The sequence below is a fragment of the Callospermophilus lateralis genome, chromosome 7 (assembly GCF_048772815.1).
Source record: "Callospermophilus lateralis isolate mCalLat2 chromosome 7, mCalLat2.hap1, whole genome shotgun sequence".
Taxonomy (NCBI): Eukaryota; Metazoa; Chordata; class Mammalia; order Rodentia; family Sciuridae; genus Callospermophilus; species Callospermophilus lateralis.
Genome location: NC_135311.1, coordinates 12,228,396 through 12,248,238, shown reverse-complemented (window position 1 = coordinate 12,248,238; position 19,843 = coordinate 12,228,396). Strand labels below are relative to the sequence as shown.

The following is a 19,843-nucleotide window of genomic DNA, read 5'->3' as shown; positions in this document are numbered from 1 at the left end:
GACAGTATCTTGCTAAGTTTCCCAGGAGTTGCATTTGAGATCTTCCTGCCTCAGCCTCCTGAGTCACTGGGTTTACAGACTCGTGCCACCACAAATCCCGCTAGGGAAGTGATTTTGATTTGTGCTTCGTGGCAAGAGTTTCGGTGTATTTCTTACCAGAGTCACAGGTGATCATCTCCCCCAGGGTCCTTGCAGGGTTTTCATTCAGCAGCCTCTTCTCCATTCAAGTCCAGGCCACATCTCTGTCTTAACATCCAACCTTTCTACGACTGCCTAGATAGCTAATATTTTGTTGTGGTGTAGGATGCTATGTATGTGTGAATGGATTGGGGGTGAGACACTGTACCAATAGTTGAAAAAGTAGATAGGATGAAATAAAGACATGGGGAGGGAATATTACAACATTGAAAAAGGACCTGAGAAATCATTTAAACCAGAAGATTTTTGTTGACCAAAAATTCAATGTGAATGACTGGGGTGGCACATGCCTATAATGTCACTGACTTGGGAGGCTGAGGCAGGAGGATTCAAAGTCAGCCTGGACAATTTAGTAAGACCCCGTCTCAAAATTTAAAAATAAGAAGAGCGGGAGGTGTGGCTCAGTGTTTGAATACCCCTGGGTTTAATTCTCAGTGCTACCACATTAATTAATTAATTAACTAACTAAAAGTAAGCCTGGTGTGTGGCAAGGTTTTTGTAAACGCTAATAAATTCTTAGATTGTGGTTATGTAAGTACAGGATTCTAATAATGAGGTTGTAGTTTATTTATAATCACCTGACCCAATGTTTTCATGCTAGTCCAAAACACCCCAGGTATTATTCTCGTTTCTATTGTAAGACTATTGATAAACTGGAGCATACCCCAAATGGGTTATCAGCAAGACAAGATGTCTGAAAACCTTGTCACAGGAAGAATGGCTAAAGGAAAAGGGATTATCTTTCCTCCCACTGGGAGAGTTTGAAGGGATGTAATGGATACCATCATTAATCTACAGGGTTAGACTGTAGGAGAAAGAGAATCAACTTATTTTGTATTTCTTAGGTGTAAAAGAGAGAAGATGAAATTGCAGAATCACATTGCTGCTTAACACAGTGACATTTAACTACAGGAGCTGGGCATGGTGGTGCAGGCCTGTAATCCCAGAGACTGAGGAAGCTGAGGCAGGAGCATCACAAATTCAAAGCCAGCCTCAGCAAATTGGGGAGACCCTGTCTCAAAATAAAATAAAAAGGGCTGGTAGAGGGCTGGGGATATAGTTCAGTTGGTAGAGTGCTTGCATGCACAAGGCCCTGGGTTCAATCCCCAGCACCCACCAAAAAAAAAAGGGGGGGGGTGCTAGTAGGGCACTCCTAGGTTCAATCCCCAGTACCAAAACAAAATAAAAAACAAAAACAGAAGAAAACTTAAATTATAGCAATCTAATAGTTAAATGCTAGAGACAATGAAAATGGAATAGAAAAAAATAATCTTCCATGGATTTTATAGAGGATATTGAACATTGGTTCAAAGGTTGGAAGTCCTTTCCAGTAGAATTCTGTGATTCTAAATTAATCTTTCTCTATAAACTGATGAAGTGAGGCCTGGAGATGTGGAATCGTTTGGCCAAGTTCACCACTAGTATACCCAGAAACTCGAATTCAGACCAACGCTCCCTCCATCACCATTCACTTCCTCTCACCGAGGCTAAAGAGAAGATGCCAGAAACTATGGCAGAGGAAGTGATGTAACATTGGTAGCTGGATTCTTTCCGGCACCCATATTCGTATCAGGAATACTGTATGTGAAAGGTTCAATGACAAAAAGGTATTTCATTTCCCCGGGGGTGATTTGCCTGCCTTCAAGGCTCTCCTCCACCCTGTCTACTCACAGTGACAGTGGCCAGCAGCCCCTCAGGCACATTGGCCACAATGATGCCAATGAGAAAAATGACAGCCTCCAGCCAGTCATAGCCCAAGAGAAGCGAGAGCCCAAAGAAAGTGACACCGAGGAAGATGGCCACCATCGTGATAATACGGATGAAGTGTTCGATCTCCCTAGCAATGGGCGTCATGCCGACCACCAGGCCTGATGTTAGCGTAGCGATTCGGCCCATCACTGTGGAGTCTCCTGTAGCAATCACAATACCCTGGGCTGTTCCTGTGGATGAAAGGAGAGGGACAACGTGATATAGAGATATAAGAAATACTGTAGTGGTTTCTGCTCCCAGTTCCTGGGATTGAACCCAGGGCCTCATGCATGATAAGGAAGCACTCTGCCACTCACTGATAGCCCTAGCTCTTGCCCACAGTTCCTGACAGAGAGCTCCTAAAATCCTTATCTGCTAAGAGAATCTGTTGTTTTTGTTTTTCTTTTCTTTTTACCATCCCCCACCCCTGACTTTTTTTTTTTTTTTTTTGAGACAGATCTGGCTAAATTAGCCAGGCAGGGCCAGGCAGGCCTAGAACTTGTAACCCTCCTGCCTCAGCCTCCCGAGTTGCTGGGATTACAGGCATTTGCCACTGTTCCCAGCAAACTTTTCCTTTTTTAATATGGTGCTGGGGATTGATCCCAGGACCTTGTGTATGCAAGGCAAGCACTCTACCAACTGAGCTACATACCCAGCCCCCAACTTTTCCTTTTTAGAAGTGGCAGTTAACCAAGACAAGTTCAGTCATTAAGATTTTATTCTCCTTATATTCAGTTTATGCAAATAAGGGTCTCCAAGTTGGAAAAATCTCTGAAGAGATCTCACAGTTATCCAGTGATACTGCCTAAAGTGCCTTGAAGAAGGTCTTCAAGCCAGGTGCATGGTGGCATACGCCTGTAACCACTGTGACTAGGGAGGCCGAGGCAGGAGAATTGCAAGTTTGATGACAGCCTCGGCAATTTAGTGAGCCCTAAGCTTTTTAGTGAGACTCTGTTTCAAAATAAAAAGTAAAAAGGCCTGGAGATGTAGCTCCATGGTAAAATACCCGAGTAATAAATAAATAAATATTTTTCATTCGAAAAAGAAGGGTGGTCTTCATTACAACTTATCTGGATATTTCCTGTTGCCTGTATATTCCCTCCTCCATCTGCTGAACCATTTTTACACCCCCAGGAATGGTTCTCAACTGGAAGCAATTTGCCCCCACCCCTCACGCAGGGGACTTTTGGCAATGACTGGGGACATTTTGGTTGTCCTAAACAGGCTAGGAGGAGCTGCTATTGGCATCTAGTGGGTAGAAGCCAGGGATGTTGGTAAAGATCCTGCAGTGTCCAGGACAACCCAACCTTCCCCCTCCCCCAACAAAGAATTGTCTGGCCCCAAATGTCAGTAGTCGGGAATCTCTGCTTAACCTGCGCCAATACTGGCTTTGCTGACTAGAGCCAGTCTGACCTCTGCTGGGGAGCACAGGCCACAACAGCTGGGCTGCTGTGCCTACCCAGGGCTCTTCTCTCCACCAGCAGTGCTCCAGGAGCCGGAAGGGCAACTGGGACATCAGGTGTGGCTTTACCTACACATGATGCGGGCGTTCTCCACATGGGTGGAGATGAGGGGCATTGAGATTCTTGACGTCAAGTCATTCTTCCTGCTTTACCATAATGACTGAAATTTCTACTATTGAAGTCAGAGTCAGAATCACTCAGGAAAGAAACATATTATGGAAATAGCCCTGATTTTAAAATTCAGTGTACATTCAGTCTTATATCAGAAGTTACTCTTTTCTTTCTTTCTTTCTTTTTTTGGATGGGGAGAATGGAGATTGAGGTGTGCATGCTAGATAAGTGTTCTACCACTGAGTTATATCTTCAGCCCTGTTTTTAAACTGTATTTGGAGACAGGGGCTCACTACAATGCTCAGAGTCTTGCTACATTGCTGAGGTTGGTCTCAGATTTGTGATCCTTCTGCCTCAACCTCCCAAGTCACTGGAATTACAGGAATGTGCCACTGTACCTGGTTAATGACCTCTCTAGTACTGGATTCAATCCTCAGTTTCAGAGGAGGGAGGGGAAGGGAGAGAAAGGTGATAAACAATCTTTTAGTTCAGATCAAAGTCTTGGAAAGAACAGGGGCTTTGGCAATAGACCTGAATTAGAATACATGAGCCTCCTCTTTTGATGAGTTTTACCTTTGGATAATTAATTGCTTCGAACCTTCATCTTTCATGGGTAAAATAGGGCTAATACCTACTATATAATATTGTGAGGATCAGAGATTATATTGATAGTATTTGACATGGTGCATCCAATAAAGTGAATTTATGCATCCAATAAAATGTAGCTATTTCTGGATACCCAAACATATATTCTTAAGCATTAATAATGGTTCTCAAGTGTGTTCCAGAGAGTCTTCAGGCTACTTTAAGGGAAAGGGCAAAGGAGAGATTGACATAATGCTATTGAGTCCCTTGTTACCACTTTGGGTCAGAATTGCCTCCTGGTTTAAAGATGCCCTATTTTCTAGGAGCAAAGTTAAAGTCTGAGGAGTACGTCTGGTTACTCAAATTCTCAATGCCAGTATCCTCCTTGGACAAGGGATATTTAGAAGTTAGGGCTTCCCTAGGAAAAGAATGATCTAGCAGGGATGAATAATTTTTCCTCCTTCCTGTGTTGTTTTAAGCACATAGAGGGTAGTCATTCACTAGCTAGAAAAATAGCTTATAATTATAGGGTACTTACAATGTATCAGGCCTTGTGCTAAGAACTCAATACTTTTGTCATCCACAGAAAAATCTAGGCTAACGACTTTTAGTATCATCAAATGTGGAAATGTGCAAGTGGGGGTCTTTTGTGGTGGTGGGAATGAAATTGGGAAAAACCCCAGAGGGTGCTTTTCCACTGAGCTATATCCCCAGCTCTTTTTATTTTTTCTTTCAAGACAGGGACTTGCTAAATTTCCCATGCTGACCTCAAACTGGTCTTCTCCTGTCTTAGCCTCCCAAGTCTTGGGATTATAGGCACGCACCACTGCACTGGTAGAAATGGTGGTTTTGACCTTGAATGAAAAGGTCACACAGCTCATGAGCCACGGCTAGGCTAGGCTATTCACCAGTTCTTCCTATCCCAATCCCGTTAGAAGACAGAGCACTCTTGAAATCTTTCTGTTTTGGTTTCTGCTTTTGAATCTATGCTACTTATGATCCAATATTCACCTTCTACACAGTTGGTGGAGAAGAAGCAGATATTTCGTGTCTCCAGAGGGTTCTCATGGGTGAAGTCAGGGGAGCGGGATTGGGGCTCTGACTCTCCAGTCAGGGAGGAATTGTCCACCTGGGATGGGAAGGAGGACAGGTCATTAGATGAGTGTGGGGGGGAAAGGCAGGTACATTTGTATCTCTACTTACCATCATTTACATACAGACAGAAACAAATGGACATAACCAGCATCTTACTGCCTAACCTTAGACTCACACTAGTAACTTCTCAAGGTTCTGAAATTTTTTTCTTCTGTGTGTGTGCATGTGTGTGTGTGTGTGTGTGTGTGTGCATGTGTGTGTGTTTGATACTGAGTATTGAACCCAGGGGCGTTCTGCCACTAAGCTACATCCCTGGCCTCTTCTATTTCTGATTTTTTTTTTTTTTTTTGAGTGAGTGAGAGAGAGAGAGAGAGAGAGAGAGAGAGAGAGAGAGAGAGAGAAGAGAAGAGAAGAGAAGAAAAGAGAGAGAGAGAATTTTTTTTTTAATATTTATTTTTTAGTTTTCGGCGGACACAACATCTTTGTTTGTATGTGGTGCTGAGGATCGAACCCGGGCCGCACGCCTGCCAGGCGAGCGTGCTGTCGCTTGAGCCACATCCCCAGCCCCTATTTCTGATTTTTTTTGGGGGGTCTTACTAAGTCGTCTAGGCTGACCTCAAACTTACGATCTTTCTGCCTCCGCCTCCTGAGTCATCAGGATCACAGGTATGTGCTACCACACCTGGAAGGTCATAGTTTTTCTCACTGAGCCTAGGTCTCTACCATACCTTCAGACCACCTTAGCCCCCTCCCTTAGCTCTCCACCTCTCCTCACCTTACATCCTTGTGAAGAGATAAGCCGGAGGTCAGCAGGGATTCGGTCTCCACCTTTCACCTCTACCAGGTCTCCCACCACCACGTCTTGTACATCAATTTGCATCTTCTCTCCGTCTCGAATTACCAGAGCTTGCTACAGGAAGACAGGGCAGAGTTGTTTCTAAAACTTTTGGTTTTCCCAGTCTCTTACTTCCTATTTTTCTAAAACTTCAGTTCCTGACTCTTTCCTCTGACTCCTCTTTTTTACTGTCACCCACTACAATATTTCTGAAGGAGTCTTTGGTAGATTGCATATTGCTGCCAGGTGTGGTGGGGCACACCTGTAATCTCAGCAACCTGAGAGGCTGAGGCAGGAGAATTGCAAGTTTGAAGGCAGCCTGGGCAATTTAGCAAGACTCTGTCTCAAAATAGAGTAAAAAGGACTGGGGATGTAGCTTAGAGGCAGCATACTTGCCTGGTACAGCATGCTCAAGACTCTGAGTTTAATACCCAGAGTATAGGGGAAAAAAAAAAAGATTGTACATTCCTGTAGCCACCATCTGCAGGACTCTTTGCAATGAGACTTTACTGGTCTTTCCATCAAAAGGTGGGGTCTATCTTTTCATTCCTAAGCCGAGGCTTAGCCATGTGACTTGCTTTGGCCTTAAGATATTAGCAAATGTGATGCAAAGTATAGACTTAACAAGTGCTTTTGTGTTGGGATTTGTCCTGTCGTTAAAGGAACCCACTGCCCCCATCTGGACAAGCCTTAGCTGGTCTTCCAAAAGAACAGAGATCATGAGGAGAAAGGCCCCTGTTGTCCCAGACCTCTGAGCCAAGGCCCCAAATAAGTCAATGAGGTCATCTTAGATCATCTAGCCCCAGCTGAGGTCAGCCCAGACCACAACAATATCCCAGCCTCAGAACTGTCAGAAAGAATATGTTGTTTTAAGTCATTAGATTTGGGAGTGGTTTGTCAGGCAGCAAAAGCTAACTGATAATTTCCAATCCTAGTTCAAAACTACCAAAACACTTTCTTTAAACCTCTTACCCAGAGACAAAAATTTTTTTAAAAATTCTATTTTCATGGTTCAGGGGATCGGATCCCGGAGGAACTCTCCCACTGAGCTACACACTCAGCCCTTCATTATTACTTTTTAAAAATTTGAGACAGGGGCTGGGATTGTGGCTTAGAGGAAGAGCACTGGCCACACAGGTGTGAGGCACTGGGTTCGATCCTCAGCACCACATAAAAATTTTAAAAATAAAGCTATTGTGCCCACCTATAACTAAAAATATATATATATATATATATATATATATATATATATATATATATATATATATATATATATATATATATATGCCTCCCAAGTCACTGGGATTAACCCATATGCTCAGCTGAAAACATGAAATCATATTGATACCAAAAAGAATCCTCGGCGATAGTGGTATTACATGGTCAGGAAATTTTGCCACCTAGTCTTTTACAAGTTTCAAGGCATGTGCCTAGGAACCTCTGTTTACTGTCTGTTCTTTTCAGGTATCTGTACAAAAAAAAAAACTTATTTGAAAATAATTTTAAATTTTTGAAAATTTTAGAAGAATAAAAATAGCATCGATGCTTGTAACCTTTAACCTACATTCGTTCACCTATTAACATTTTATCTCATTTGCTTTATTACTTTCTTTCTGTGTGTGCATGCAAGTGCATGTGAATGCTTTTTGCTTGAATTATTTGAGGTTTTGTAACATATTTCACGATCTTTTATCCTAAGTGTTTCAGTGTGCATTTCCCAAGAATTTGGGATATTCTCTTATATAACCACAATACAGTGATTGATTTTGGTAAGTTTCACATTGATATAATATTTTACCATCTGCATTCCATTTTTGTCAATTGGTCCCAAATATCTTTTAAAGCACTATTTTCGGATTGCAGGTGTAGCTTAGTGGTGGGCTTGCTAGCATGCAAGAGGTCTTGACTTCAATCCTCAGCACATTCATACAAATAAAGGCATTATTTTTTTTCCTCTAGCACTGCATCAAATTTAGAAGTGTAAGTACTGAATTTAGTTGTCATGTCTTTTTTTTTTTTTTTAATACCAGGGATTGAACCCATGGGCAGTTTTCCTCTGAGTTTTATCCCAAGGCCTTTGTTTTTTATTTTTAAATTTTGAGACAGTCTCATTAAGATGCTTAGGGCTTTGCTAATTTGCAGAGGCTGGCCTTGACGTTGTAATCCTCCTGACTCAGCCTCCTGAGTTGCTGTGATTACAGGTATGTGCTACCATGCATGACTAGTAATATCACATCTCTTTAACCTCCTATAATCTGGAACAATTCCACAGCTGTTCATTTTGTGTGTGGGGGTGGGGTGGGTTGGGTGGGAAGTGAACCCAGTACCTCACACATGCTAGGTGAACGTTCTACCATTGAGCTATTCGTTATCTTTAACTTCACTGACATTTGAAAAATCTAGCCTCCCTGCCAACTCTTGTCTTTTATTTTTCTTATTAATATTCTGTGGTGCTGGAATTGAACTCGGGGCCTTATGAAGGCTAGGGAAGTGCTCTACCACTGAGCTACATCCCCAGCTCATTTTCAGACAGGGACTTACTGTTTTCCAGGCTGGCTTTGAACTTGTGATCCTCCTGCCTCAGCTTCCCAAGTAGCTGGGATTACAGGCCTGTGCCACTGTGCCTGGCTCTATGCCTTTTTTTTTTTTTTTTTTAAATAGAATGCTCTTTTTTTGAGGTGAGGATGCAGTTTCCTCATCAGATTCCTATTGTGCCTTTTAGACTAGACTACTTAGTTGTAGTGGCATCTCTTTTGCAGAGGTTCACAGTTTTTAAGGCCTGATAGAGTCGCCCGGTGCCTTCAATGCTAGCCTTGCTCAGCTCACTCTTTGTAGGGTATGATTCTCCAGGGGACTTACTAACTCATCCGTCACATTCTAAACACTTGTCCTACCTGTGGCACCATGTTCTTAAAAGATTCCATTATCTTTGAGCTCTTGGCCTCCTGGTAATAGGAGAAGCAGCCGGTGATGATGACCACTACAGACAGCACGATGCCCAGGAACAGCTGGAGACGGGGAAAGGGCGCATCAGTAGGTGCTTTTCTTCCTCTTCATCCTCAGAAAAGCAACTTCCAGAAGTAACAGCCAGGTGTCCAGGGGAAATACCCCCAGGGCTGAGTTGGAGGGCAGAGGGGCTGAGAAGAATCAGGGCAGCACCCATGCCCTTCTTGGGGAAGGAACCTTGAAGTTTGGTGAGTGGTCAAGAAAATCCAATCCAAAGAAGGTCTAAACCACCCTCTCTAGGAAGGCTATTCACGAGTGGGCGTGGGTAGTAGGGACAGTAAGGATAGAGGGGCGGTGAAGAGGTTAAGATTCTGGAGAAGAGGAAAGGCCTGAAAAGTATTTTGATGATCAGTTGGAAAGATCATCAAAGGAGAGAAAGTTCTCGCCGCCCCTCGCCCCACAGTACTGGGGATAGGATGATCCAGGGCTGCTCTACCTCTGAGCTATATCTCCAACCCTTTTTATTTTTTTGTTTAGCAACAAGGTCTCACTAAGTTGCCCAGGTTGGCCTTGAACTTGCAGTCCTCCGGCCTCAGCCTCCCAAGTTTTGGGGATTATAGGCATATGCCACTGTACCCCGCAAAGCAGAGAAAGTTTCTGAGGGGAATCCTGTATCTCAGACAGCTGGACCAGGAGCTTTCTAGATAAAGGCAAGGAGAACTAAGTTGGACCAGGGGCTTCCTTAGAAAGTGCTGGTACTCCTAGAGACTCAGGCCAGAGGACTTCAGGAGTGTAGGCAGAAGAGTTTCAGGGGCTGAGCAGAGACTGGACTGGCCAGTATTCCTTGAGCAGACTCACATTATCTTTGGGAGGTTCCTGATGGGCATACAGCTGAATGCAATAGGCCAAGAAGCAGAGGATGGCCCCAGTCCACAGCAGGAGAGAGAAGCCGCCAAATAACTGTTTACAGAATTTGACCCATTCTGGAGTGGTGGCCGGAGGAGTAAGTGCGTTGGGTCCATCTCGAAGCAGGTTTTCCTTTGCTTTTTCGGGGCTAAGACCCTGAGTGGAGAAGAAATAGGGATGGAGATCAAGATGGGGGGGGGAGAGAAAGAGAGAGGGAGAGAGAGGTGAAAAAAGAGACAGGTGAGCCACACCCCCACCTTTGTGGGTTTTTTGAGACAGGATCTCACTAAGTTTCTGAGGCTGGCCTCAAATTTGCAATCCTCCTGTCTCCGTCTTCTGAGCTGCTAGTATTACAGGTGTGCCCCCCCTGCACTGGCTCTTTGGGGTCCTTGGTAAATGATAAGAACTGTTACGGGATCCTAAAGACAAAAAGTTTTGAGAGACACAGCCCTGGACCATCCTCACTTTCTTAAAGTGTCCCAAGCTTTGTTGGGGTAGTTGCATGGTGTCCTGTGGATCTTAGCTGAGGGGGAGAAGTAGGGACATTGGACTTGAGGTTAGGGAGCATGATTTCTAGAGCTAGAAATCATCAGTCAGTGCTTTTCTTCCTCTTCATCCTCAGAAAAGCAACTTTGAGAAGTAACAGCCAGGTGTCCAGGGGAAATACCCCCAGGGCTGAGCTGGAGGACAGAGGGGCGGAGAAGAATGGGGCAGCCCCCCCCCTTCTTGGGAAAGAACCCTGAGGTACCTGGGGAAAACCCAGTCCAAAGAAAGTCTAAATCCCCCTCTCTAGGAAGGCTATTCATGAGTGGGCAGTGGGTGGTGAGGACAGTAAGGATACAGGGGGCGGTGACAGCCTCAAGGTCAGAGTTGGGGACGGCTGCCGCCTTCTGGGAGCTCCTTACTCACTTTGTTCAGGTCCACAGAATACTTGGCACTCAGCTCATCCAAGGTTAATTTGTGGTCGTCCTGCAGGGACAGTAGAGTCATTGAGGGGGGAGGTGGTGGCCCCAGGTTATTTTCAGGGAGAGGGGGAAGAAGCATCCTGGGGAAGAAGACAGCCCAAGCCTGTGTAATTCGCTCTCTACCTTTTTTGGGGGGTGGGGTGGGGGGTGTACTAGCAATTGAACCCAGGGAGGCTCTACCACTGAGCTACATCCCCAGCTCTTTTTATTTCAGTCAATTAATTTATTTGCGCAACTTTGTTTTATGTATTTACTTTTATGGGGCACTGAGGATGGAACCCAGGGCCTCCCATGTGCTAGGCGAGTGCTCTACCCCTGAGCCACAAACCCAGCCCTATTTTTTAATTTAATTTTATTTTTTAAATCTTGAGACAGGATCTCACTAAGTTGCCCAGGCTGGTGTGGAACTGGGGATCCTCCTGCCTCAGCCTCCTGAGTCAGTCGCTGGGATTGCAGGTGTGAGCCACCAAGCTGGCCTGTGTGATGCCTTTAAGGAGTGTTGTTGGGAGGCAGAGTGGGGCTGAGGGCTGTTTCAGGGCCACCTGCGTTGGGCACACTCACCATGACCACCTCCTTCTTCAGTTCCTCTAAATCTTTCTTCTTTTTTTTCCTCTTCACTTTTGGTTTCTTACTAGTTTTAAACCTCATTCTGGGTCTTGGGCTTGGAGTCCTCTCGCGGAAACTCATTGTCCCTTTTTTCTCTCCAAACCCCATGGTTGTCCCTGGAGAGAGAGGGCCCAGATCAGCAGGTGGGAGGAAGCTAAAAGAGGGAGCGGGGGTGAGGGATGCAGAGGAGGGAGGAGGGTGTGGGGGGCCGTGGAAGGGTGGGAGGAGGGCGGAGGAGGCCGGGAGGAGTGGAGCAGAGCAAGGGGGGAGGCAGACCCAAGGGAAGGGAAGGAGAATGAGGGAGAGAGAGACCTGAGCAGTACAGCTGAGAGGAGGAAGTTTCTAGAATGAAGGAGCTGGGCGAGAGGAGCCTGGGCTTCCAGAGCTAAGGAAGAGGTGGAAGGTTGACTGGTTGGAGCTGAGGCAATGAACAGTGTGGCCAGGACTTCTGGGGCCTAAGTGCTGAAGATGCCCAAGGCACCCAGCAGGTGGGAAGTGCAGCAAGAATGGATGAGGCCTGAGCGGGCTTCAGGGCGCTGGGAGCCCCCAGCCCCAGGCCCCGTGGGTGCCCTGGCAACCGCCCGGGCCTGGCATCACAAAGGCCTGGTGGAAGTTCCAACCCGGAACGCACCCCTCTCAGTCCCTGGGTCTGAAGGTGACCAGGGCAGATTCTGCTGCAGAGAGCATCTGGGTCTGAGGGCAGAACTGGAACAAAGCCCTGTGTGGTCCTGAGACCGCTGAGGCCTCCAGAGACCCCAGGGGGATGACAGAAAAATAAAGCTGGTAACTCTTGCATGTGCACGCCTCTTCACCAACACGGAATCTGATCCTTTAATTTTAGAGATCAGCTGACCAAATAGACCTGATGTGGAAGAAGACCTGGTCTGATTTGGAATAAGTCTTTTGAGTTTGAATCCTGACTCCTCTGCTTGTCGGCTGAATGATTTTAGGCAAGTTCACTAACTTCTCTGTGCCCTTTCCCCCTTTACTGGAAAGGAGGAAGCCATCTGCCTCATAAGATGGCAAGAGTAAGGGTTAAAGTAAGGTGCTTTCCATAAAGCACAGCGTCTGGCATATATGGGGTGTGCTTGAATTTGGTATTAGTCTTTTTTTCTGGTAATGGGAATTGAATCCAGGGGTACTTAACCACTGAGCCACATCCCCAGCCCCTTTGTGTATGTTACTGAAGCCAAGGTCTTGCTGAGGTGCTTAGGGCCTCACTAAGTTGTTGAGGCTGGCTTTGAACTTGTGCTCCTCCTGCCTCACCCTCTGGAGCCACTGGGATTCCAGGCATGCAACACCATGCCCGGCAGTATTAGTCATTTCATTTGTGGCTTCATATACAGTTCTTCTCAGAGTAAAGCTGTATTCTTTTTTTTTTCTTTCTAATTTTTTATTGGTTGTTTTTTAGATACACCTGACAGTAGAGTGCATTTGACATACATACATACATAGACTATAACTTATTCTAATTAGGATCCCATTTAAAGCTATCCTCTTCCATGTGAATATCACAGTATTCCCTCATTTTATTTATTTATTCGATTGATTGATTGATTTTGTAGTACTAGGAATTGAATCCAGGCACATTCTACCACTGAGCTGAACCCCCAGCCCTTTTTATTTATTTATTTTAGTTTTGGGGGTATACTGGGCATTGAACCCAGGGGCACTTAACCACTGAAGAACACGCCCAGCCCTTTTAAAATATTTTATCTAGACACAGGGTCTCCTTGAGTTGCTCAATACCTTACTAAGTTGCTGAGGCTGGTTTTGACTCATGATCCTCTCCTCTCAGCCTCCAAAGCCACTGGGATTATAGACATGCAACACCATACCTGGCTATTTCCTCATTTTAAAATGATGTATTTATCTCTCCGTTCACCTTTGACAACTCAGTAAGTGCTCTGACTTTAAATGTTTTATGTGCAAATATTTTTTATTTCCTTTCAAAAAGGATCTGCAGTACTTAATGTGTTTCTATCAATCATTTATATATATTTTTTCAGTTATGCATATCACATGCATATTTCATTTCTGTTGTTTGGTATTTATTTAATTGCATTTTGGTTGGACAAGATTTTTTAAAATATGACCATATCTGAAAACATCCATCTTGGTACTGCATGCAATTCTCCTTCGGAATTCACAAGTGAAAAATGATTCCTTCCCAGCTAGAATCAGGGTTAGTCTGTTTCCTTAATAGATTAGATTTTTCTTCTCTATTAAAAAATGTATAAAATAGGAGTTTCTGGAGAATAAAATTGATCAAATTATGTTGTGTACATGTACAAATACATCATGATGAATCCTGCTATTATGTGTAATCATAATTTACCAATAATGTACATAATGTACCATGATATACCAATAAAAATCTAAAATAAAGATTCGAAGTCCCATTTCCCTTCCCTTCCGACTCTCCATGGCCAGAATGACTACAGTCAATATACTGCCTACCCTTCAGTCTTTTTTCTGTGTTTATACAAATAGAGACCTAAGTGGAGATATATTTCTAAAATTTATACAATCATCCAATCTTGCTTTCATTAATCAACCTGTCAGGTGTATAAAGCTTATGGTTTCAGCAGCTGCAAAGCATATTCTGTGTTGACCATGGCCTCTTCCATCATTCCCACTGCTGATGGATTTATAAGATGCTTTCCAATTATTTTTTAACTATTAAAAACACTGCCTCAGGGGCTGAGGTTGTGGCTCTGTGGCAGAGCACTCGCCTAGCATGCATGAGGCACTGGGTTCGATCCTTAACACCACATAAATGTAAAATAAAGATATTGTGGGCTGGGGATGTGGCTCAAGCACTAGTGCGCTCGCCTGGCATGCGTGCCGCCCGGGTTCGATCCTCAGCACCACAAACAAACAAAGATGTTGTGTCTGCCGAAAACTAAAAATAAATAAATAAATATTTTTAAAAATTCTCTCTCTCTCTCTCTCTCTGTCTCTTTAAAAAAAAAAAAGATATTGTGTCCATCTAAAACTGAAAAAAAAAAAAAAAACACTGCCTCATAGCATCTGTACTATTGGTAGCTTTAGCTTTTATATCTGCAGAATTAATTTCTGTTGCTGAAACATAGAAAACTCTCATTTAAAATCTTAAAATATATTTTTAAAAAATCTTAAAATAGTTTACCAATTGTTTTTAGGGCTTTTTTTGTCTAGATCCCAGTAAGTAGGTGCAAGAATGTGTACTCTCCATACTGAATGACCTTGATCATTTACATTTTTCACCATTACACTGGACAGAGATTATCTTGTAATGGGTTTTTTGTTTTGTTTTGTTTTAATCTGGTAATGGGTTTTTTGTTTTGTTTTGTTTTAATCTTGTAGTCATTTTTGAGGTACTGGGGATTGAACCCAGGGATGTTCTACCACTGAGCTACATCCCCTAGCCCTTCTTATTTTTTATTTTGAGACAGGGTCTTGCTAAGTTGCCCAGGCTGGCCTTGAACTTGCCGTTCTCCTTGCCTTAGCTTCCCATGTCACTGGGATTATAGCCATGTGCCACTGTGTCCAGCTTATTTTTGTAGTTGTAATTTGCATTTCTTTATTGTCTTGTGAGCATTTTCTCTTGTTTGTTTTTGTCTTTTTTCAGTTGATGTGTAGGAACCCCTTGCCATGTTGCAAACATTTTCTCCTGTCTTGGTGTTTAATATCCATTATAAAATCCTTAAGAGCAAGGTCAGAATTAAAGTTAAAATTGCTGAATTCATCTCTGCATCCTCTCTGTGACAACACTTAGCCTTGCTCATAGAAGGTCCCCAGAAGCAACTCTATGGAGATACAATCAATTGGAAGTATTTTTGGAAACCCCTTTCAGATCTGCAGATCTAAGCTCCAGAGTTCACCTTTTCAGAGAGACCTTCTCTGAGAGCCAATGCAGAGCAGTCCCTCTGGCCCCAACCCTCTTCACTTTGTGGTGCTGTTCACTCTCTGAAATCATCCTGCCCACGTATCTGTATTTCTTGCTCATTGCCTCCTTCTTCGTGACCTTTCCTGGCCTCCAGAGGAACACTTGGCCCAGAGCAGCTTGTCCTTAACCCATGTTGAATGATAAGTTTTCTGATTTCGTTTTGATGTTACAAGATTTTGATAATGAATTCACTTTGGTTTGAAGTGCCTCAACAAGATCTGTTGAGGTAAACATGCTATCATAGTTGTATATTCATTCATTTCGTAATTACTTATAAAAAAATATCCCTCAGATTCTTGCCTGATTACTGTTACAACCAACATGCTACGTTTTATGAAAATATAATGAAGATTTTAATTGATATTAGATTAGCTCTTTTATATAGTAACATTTTTTTTTTTCTGGGGGTGGGGACTGGGAATTGGACCCAGGGGCACTTTACCACTGAACTCTTTTAATTTTTAAAAATACCTTTGTTTTATTTATTTACTTTTCTGTGGTGCTGAGGATAGAACCCATTGTCTCACCTGTGCTAGGTAAGCACTCTACCACTGAGCCACATTCTCAGCCCCTAATTTTAAAATTTTGAGACAGGATCTTGCTAAGTGGCCTGGGCTGGCTTTGAATTTGCAAGTTTGCCACCCACTCAACTACAGTATATATATTTTTTTCTTTCACGACATTCTGTCTTCCCAAAGTTTTGTTCTCCATATATTCATGCCATGTACCACACACACGAAACCTTGATTATAATTTGTTCTGTTGGAAAATAGAAGCCATTTGTGCTGTATCTTCTTTAATAGGGATACATTTATTTGTTTAAAAACTGATATGTTGGTGCCCTATAATTTTGAACTTATGTTTCCAGGAGATACACACACACACACACACACACACACACACACATACTGCTATTGCTTTGGTTGTATTCCTTGCATTTTGTAGGCAGTCATGTCATTTACAAAAAGCAATATATTTTTATTTATTCTAGCTGGTTTCTTCTTTAGAATTCATTTATTTATTTTTGTACTAGGGAATGGCCAGAGTTGCTCTACCACTGAGCTACATCCCTGGTGCTTTTTATTTTTTGAGACAGGAGCTCAATTTATGCCCAGGCCGGCCTTAAATCGATCCTCCTACCTCAGCCTCCCTAAATCCATTCCCTGGGATTACAGGCATATGCCCCCATCCAGGCTAGTTTGTTTCTTTTAAATGCTAACTTCTTATCCAAGATTTTGAATATTGTTGCTATTGTTTTTTTGCTGCAGTTGCTGTTATTATTAGTGTTCTAGACTCCATGCCTTCTCCTCTGAACATGATGACATTTTTCTCAGCATGCTTTTTCCTCAAAAATTTGAATTAAATATAGATGTTGATATCAATAGCCTTCTGAACATTATTTGAAATAATGTTGAATCATTTTTCTAGTCAATACAAGTTATAACATTTTCCTTGTAATATACTTGCACTCCACTATGTGGTGGTAATCAAGCTAATATATGTATGATAAGATTTTGTCAAGCAGGACTCAGTGGTTCACACTCATAATTCCAGTGATTTTCGGGGCTAAGGCAGGAAGATCACAAGTTTAAGGCCGGCCTGGGTAACTTAACAAAGCATTGTGTCAAAATTAAAAAAAAAAAGTTTTAAAAGGACTTGGGGATGTAGCTCAGTGGTAAAGCATCCCTGGGTTCAGTCCCATACAATAGGCCAGGCAACACAAAATTCTTTTCTATAATTTACTACAATATAAATAATATGAGGATATTCTTTGAGGAATTTGGAAAAAAAATATCTCCATTGAATTCACTGGAGCCAAGGATGTTTTTGTAAGACTCATTTTGTATTAAATGTCTTCCTTTGATATTGATCTAATCACTTCCTAGTTTTTTTGGTTTTTTGTTTTTTTTCCTGTCTCATTCTCCTGAGTCACCAGGGTTATAGGCGTGCACCACCATGGCCGGCTTCTTTGTAGTGTTTGTTTCATTCTTAGTATTTTTTAATATTTAGCATATTGTCTCTCCCTGGTAGATGATCACATCTGCTATTTTGTAGACAGAAGGGAAATGCCGCTGGCTCAGTGATGCATGCCTTTAATCCCAGCAGCTAGGGAGGCTGAGGCAGGAAGATCGAGAGTTCAAAGCCAGCCTCAGCAAAAGCGAGATGCTAAGCAACTCAGTGAGTCTCTGTCTCTAAATAAAATACAAAATAGGGCTGGGATGTGGCTCAGTGGTGGTGGTCGAGTGTCCCTGAGTTCAATGCCTGGTATACCCCACCCACACACACACACACACACACACACACAAAAGGGAAATGCCATGAAAAGCATCTCTTCTGGGTCAGGGGTAGGCCTCGCCTTCTCACAACACACCCAATAGTAAGATTCTCTTATGTCTTTGCTAAAAACTTCTAGCAGGTAGTTGGGTCTCTTTGCATCTCAGCCCCTTCTCTTTTCTTTAAGATCAGATCTTCTTTCTCTGCTTCTAATCACATGGATCTGCCCAGCCCCTTTGTTCCAGTGGCCTTTGTCCCCAAATTCCTGGCTCCCTTCACAGCCTCCACACTTCACTAAGCCTTTGGATTGATCAGGGCTTTCTGCAGCTGGCAGGTCAGGTGAGCATGGTGGTTCAGGGGGCTGGTCCTGAGCCAGACTGGCCTAGGTTTAATCCTGCTTCTGATACCTTTGAGACTCCTGGCACATAATTTAACCTGTTTTATCTACAGATTGGGGATAACAGTCATCTCCATCTTTTTGTTTGTTTGTTTGTTTGTTTGTTTTAATTAGTTATACATGACAGTAGAATGCATTTATACACTTTGATGTATCATATATAAATGGGATATAACTTCTCATTTTTCTGAGTATACATGTTGCAGAATCATATAGTCATCTCCATCTTACTGGATTGTTGTGATGATTTAAAAAATATTTACTAATTGCGTAACGTGCATCAGATATGGTTTTAGGTAAAAGGATAAAAGTAGTAAACAACAACAACAACAAAAATAGAAGTCCAGTCTCAATGGAACTGGTTCTAGAAGAGTCAGCTGAATTAACAAAAGTATAAATAAACAAACAGTATACAGACACACACACACACACACACACATAAAATTCTCTCTCTCTCTCTATATATATATACATATGTATACATATACACATGTGTGTGTGTGTGTGTGTGTGTGTGTGTGTGTGTGTGATGCTTGGGACTGAGTCGTCCAGGGTCTTACCCATGCTAGGCAAGTGCTATACCACTGGACTACATCCCCAGATCTATGTGCATATATTTTTATATATCACATCTATTTACATTTGAGATAGTAAGTATTTATGAATAAAAATAAAGAGAATGGAGAAAGAGATATCAGGAGTGTTACTTTATATGAGGTGGGATCTGAGGGCCATTCTGAGGGGGTAATATTTAAGGGGTGATCTAAATGAAGTAGGGAAGCCAGGCAGAGGAGAGGACAGTGTCCATGTTGGAGGGGCCATTGAGAATATAGGCCCTGAGGTAAGATAAAGGGACTTCGATCAGTTTCCTTTAATCAAACTTTTAGGGATAAAAGTTACATAGCCATGACACAAAGCAAGCTGCAGTTATTGCTCCTACAAACATTCCTAGGAGGACCAACATCACTCCACCAATAGTTTTAATAAAGGGGTCAGAACACAGCTTGGGTAAGAAGTGACTTCTGACTGTTATTCTGAAATCCTGGTATGGGCTATAAGAGATGGTGTCTCCCAGGCCCCAACTCCCAGGTTTCCTTGGAGGAATGCACACCACCCATCCACCCCTCCAACTCCAAGCACAAAGTGTCCCGCCCTACTGCCCATCACACTCTGCCCACAAAGATTACCAACATGTCCTACTCAGGTGAATTTCAAGGCTGTGGGTGTCCCCTAAATCCAGAACAGGATTCTGAATATGGTATAGACTATTGATTGGGGTTGACCTTGAGACTCTCAGCCTATGGCCTCCTTCCCGCAACTGGACAGGTTGAAAGTGGCCTGATTTTGGTCTAGACCAGAAAAAGTCAAACTGGCCACGAGGTCTGGGCCCTCATAGACATACAGACTCTTTGCTGTCCTGGAAAAACTATTGTGGCTCTTGGAGTGGGATTGGCTCTGAGGAAGGGACCTCCTCTATATTTTCTTGTAAGTTATTTTGCAATCTAACTTCTTAGCCTCTTAGCTTTCTCCATCAGCCCCGTCTGCTCTCAGGTCTTTTCCCTCATACCCTGGATACTTGTGCTCTCTCTGTTGAACCCTCTACAAACCAAGGCCTGCCATAGCACATATTTTAATACAGCCATTTGGGAGAGAGACAAGTATGAAGTATAAAAATCAATTATGAAAGACTTTTTTTTTCCATAAAGAAATGCAACTTTATTATTTTCAAGTACATATGTAGTACCTCAAACTAATGTCTTACAAAAGGTCACCAGTAAAGAC

General features: G+C 42.9%; 1 protein-coding gene across 1 annotated transcript in view; it reads right to left on the bottom strand.

Annotated features, from left to right (window-relative positions):
- LOC143404006 (sodium/potassium-transporting ATPase subunit alpha-4) overlaps nt 1–11,567 on the bottom strand; it is a 33,273-nt gene extending 21,706 nt beyond the window's left edge. The window contains exons 1-7 of the mRNA XM_076862370.1: nt 11,415–11,567; nt 10,798–10,857; nt 9,841–10,044; nt 8,931–9,044; nt 5,977–6,111; nt 5,118–5,235; nt 1,870–2,138 (exon numbers count right to left, since the gene is read on the bottom strand). Coding sequence (XP_076718485.1) covers nt 1,870–2,138; nt 5,118–5,235; nt 5,977–6,111; nt 8,931–9,044; nt 9,841–10,044; nt 10,798–10,857; nt 11,415–11,567 — 1,053 coding nt within the window. The remainder of the gene's footprint in view (nt 1–1,869; nt 2,139–5,117; nt 5,236–5,976; nt 6,112–8,930; nt 9,045–9,840; nt 10,045–10,797; nt 10,858–11,414) is intronic.
- Nucleotides 11,568–19,843: the final 8,276 nt, after the last annotated feature.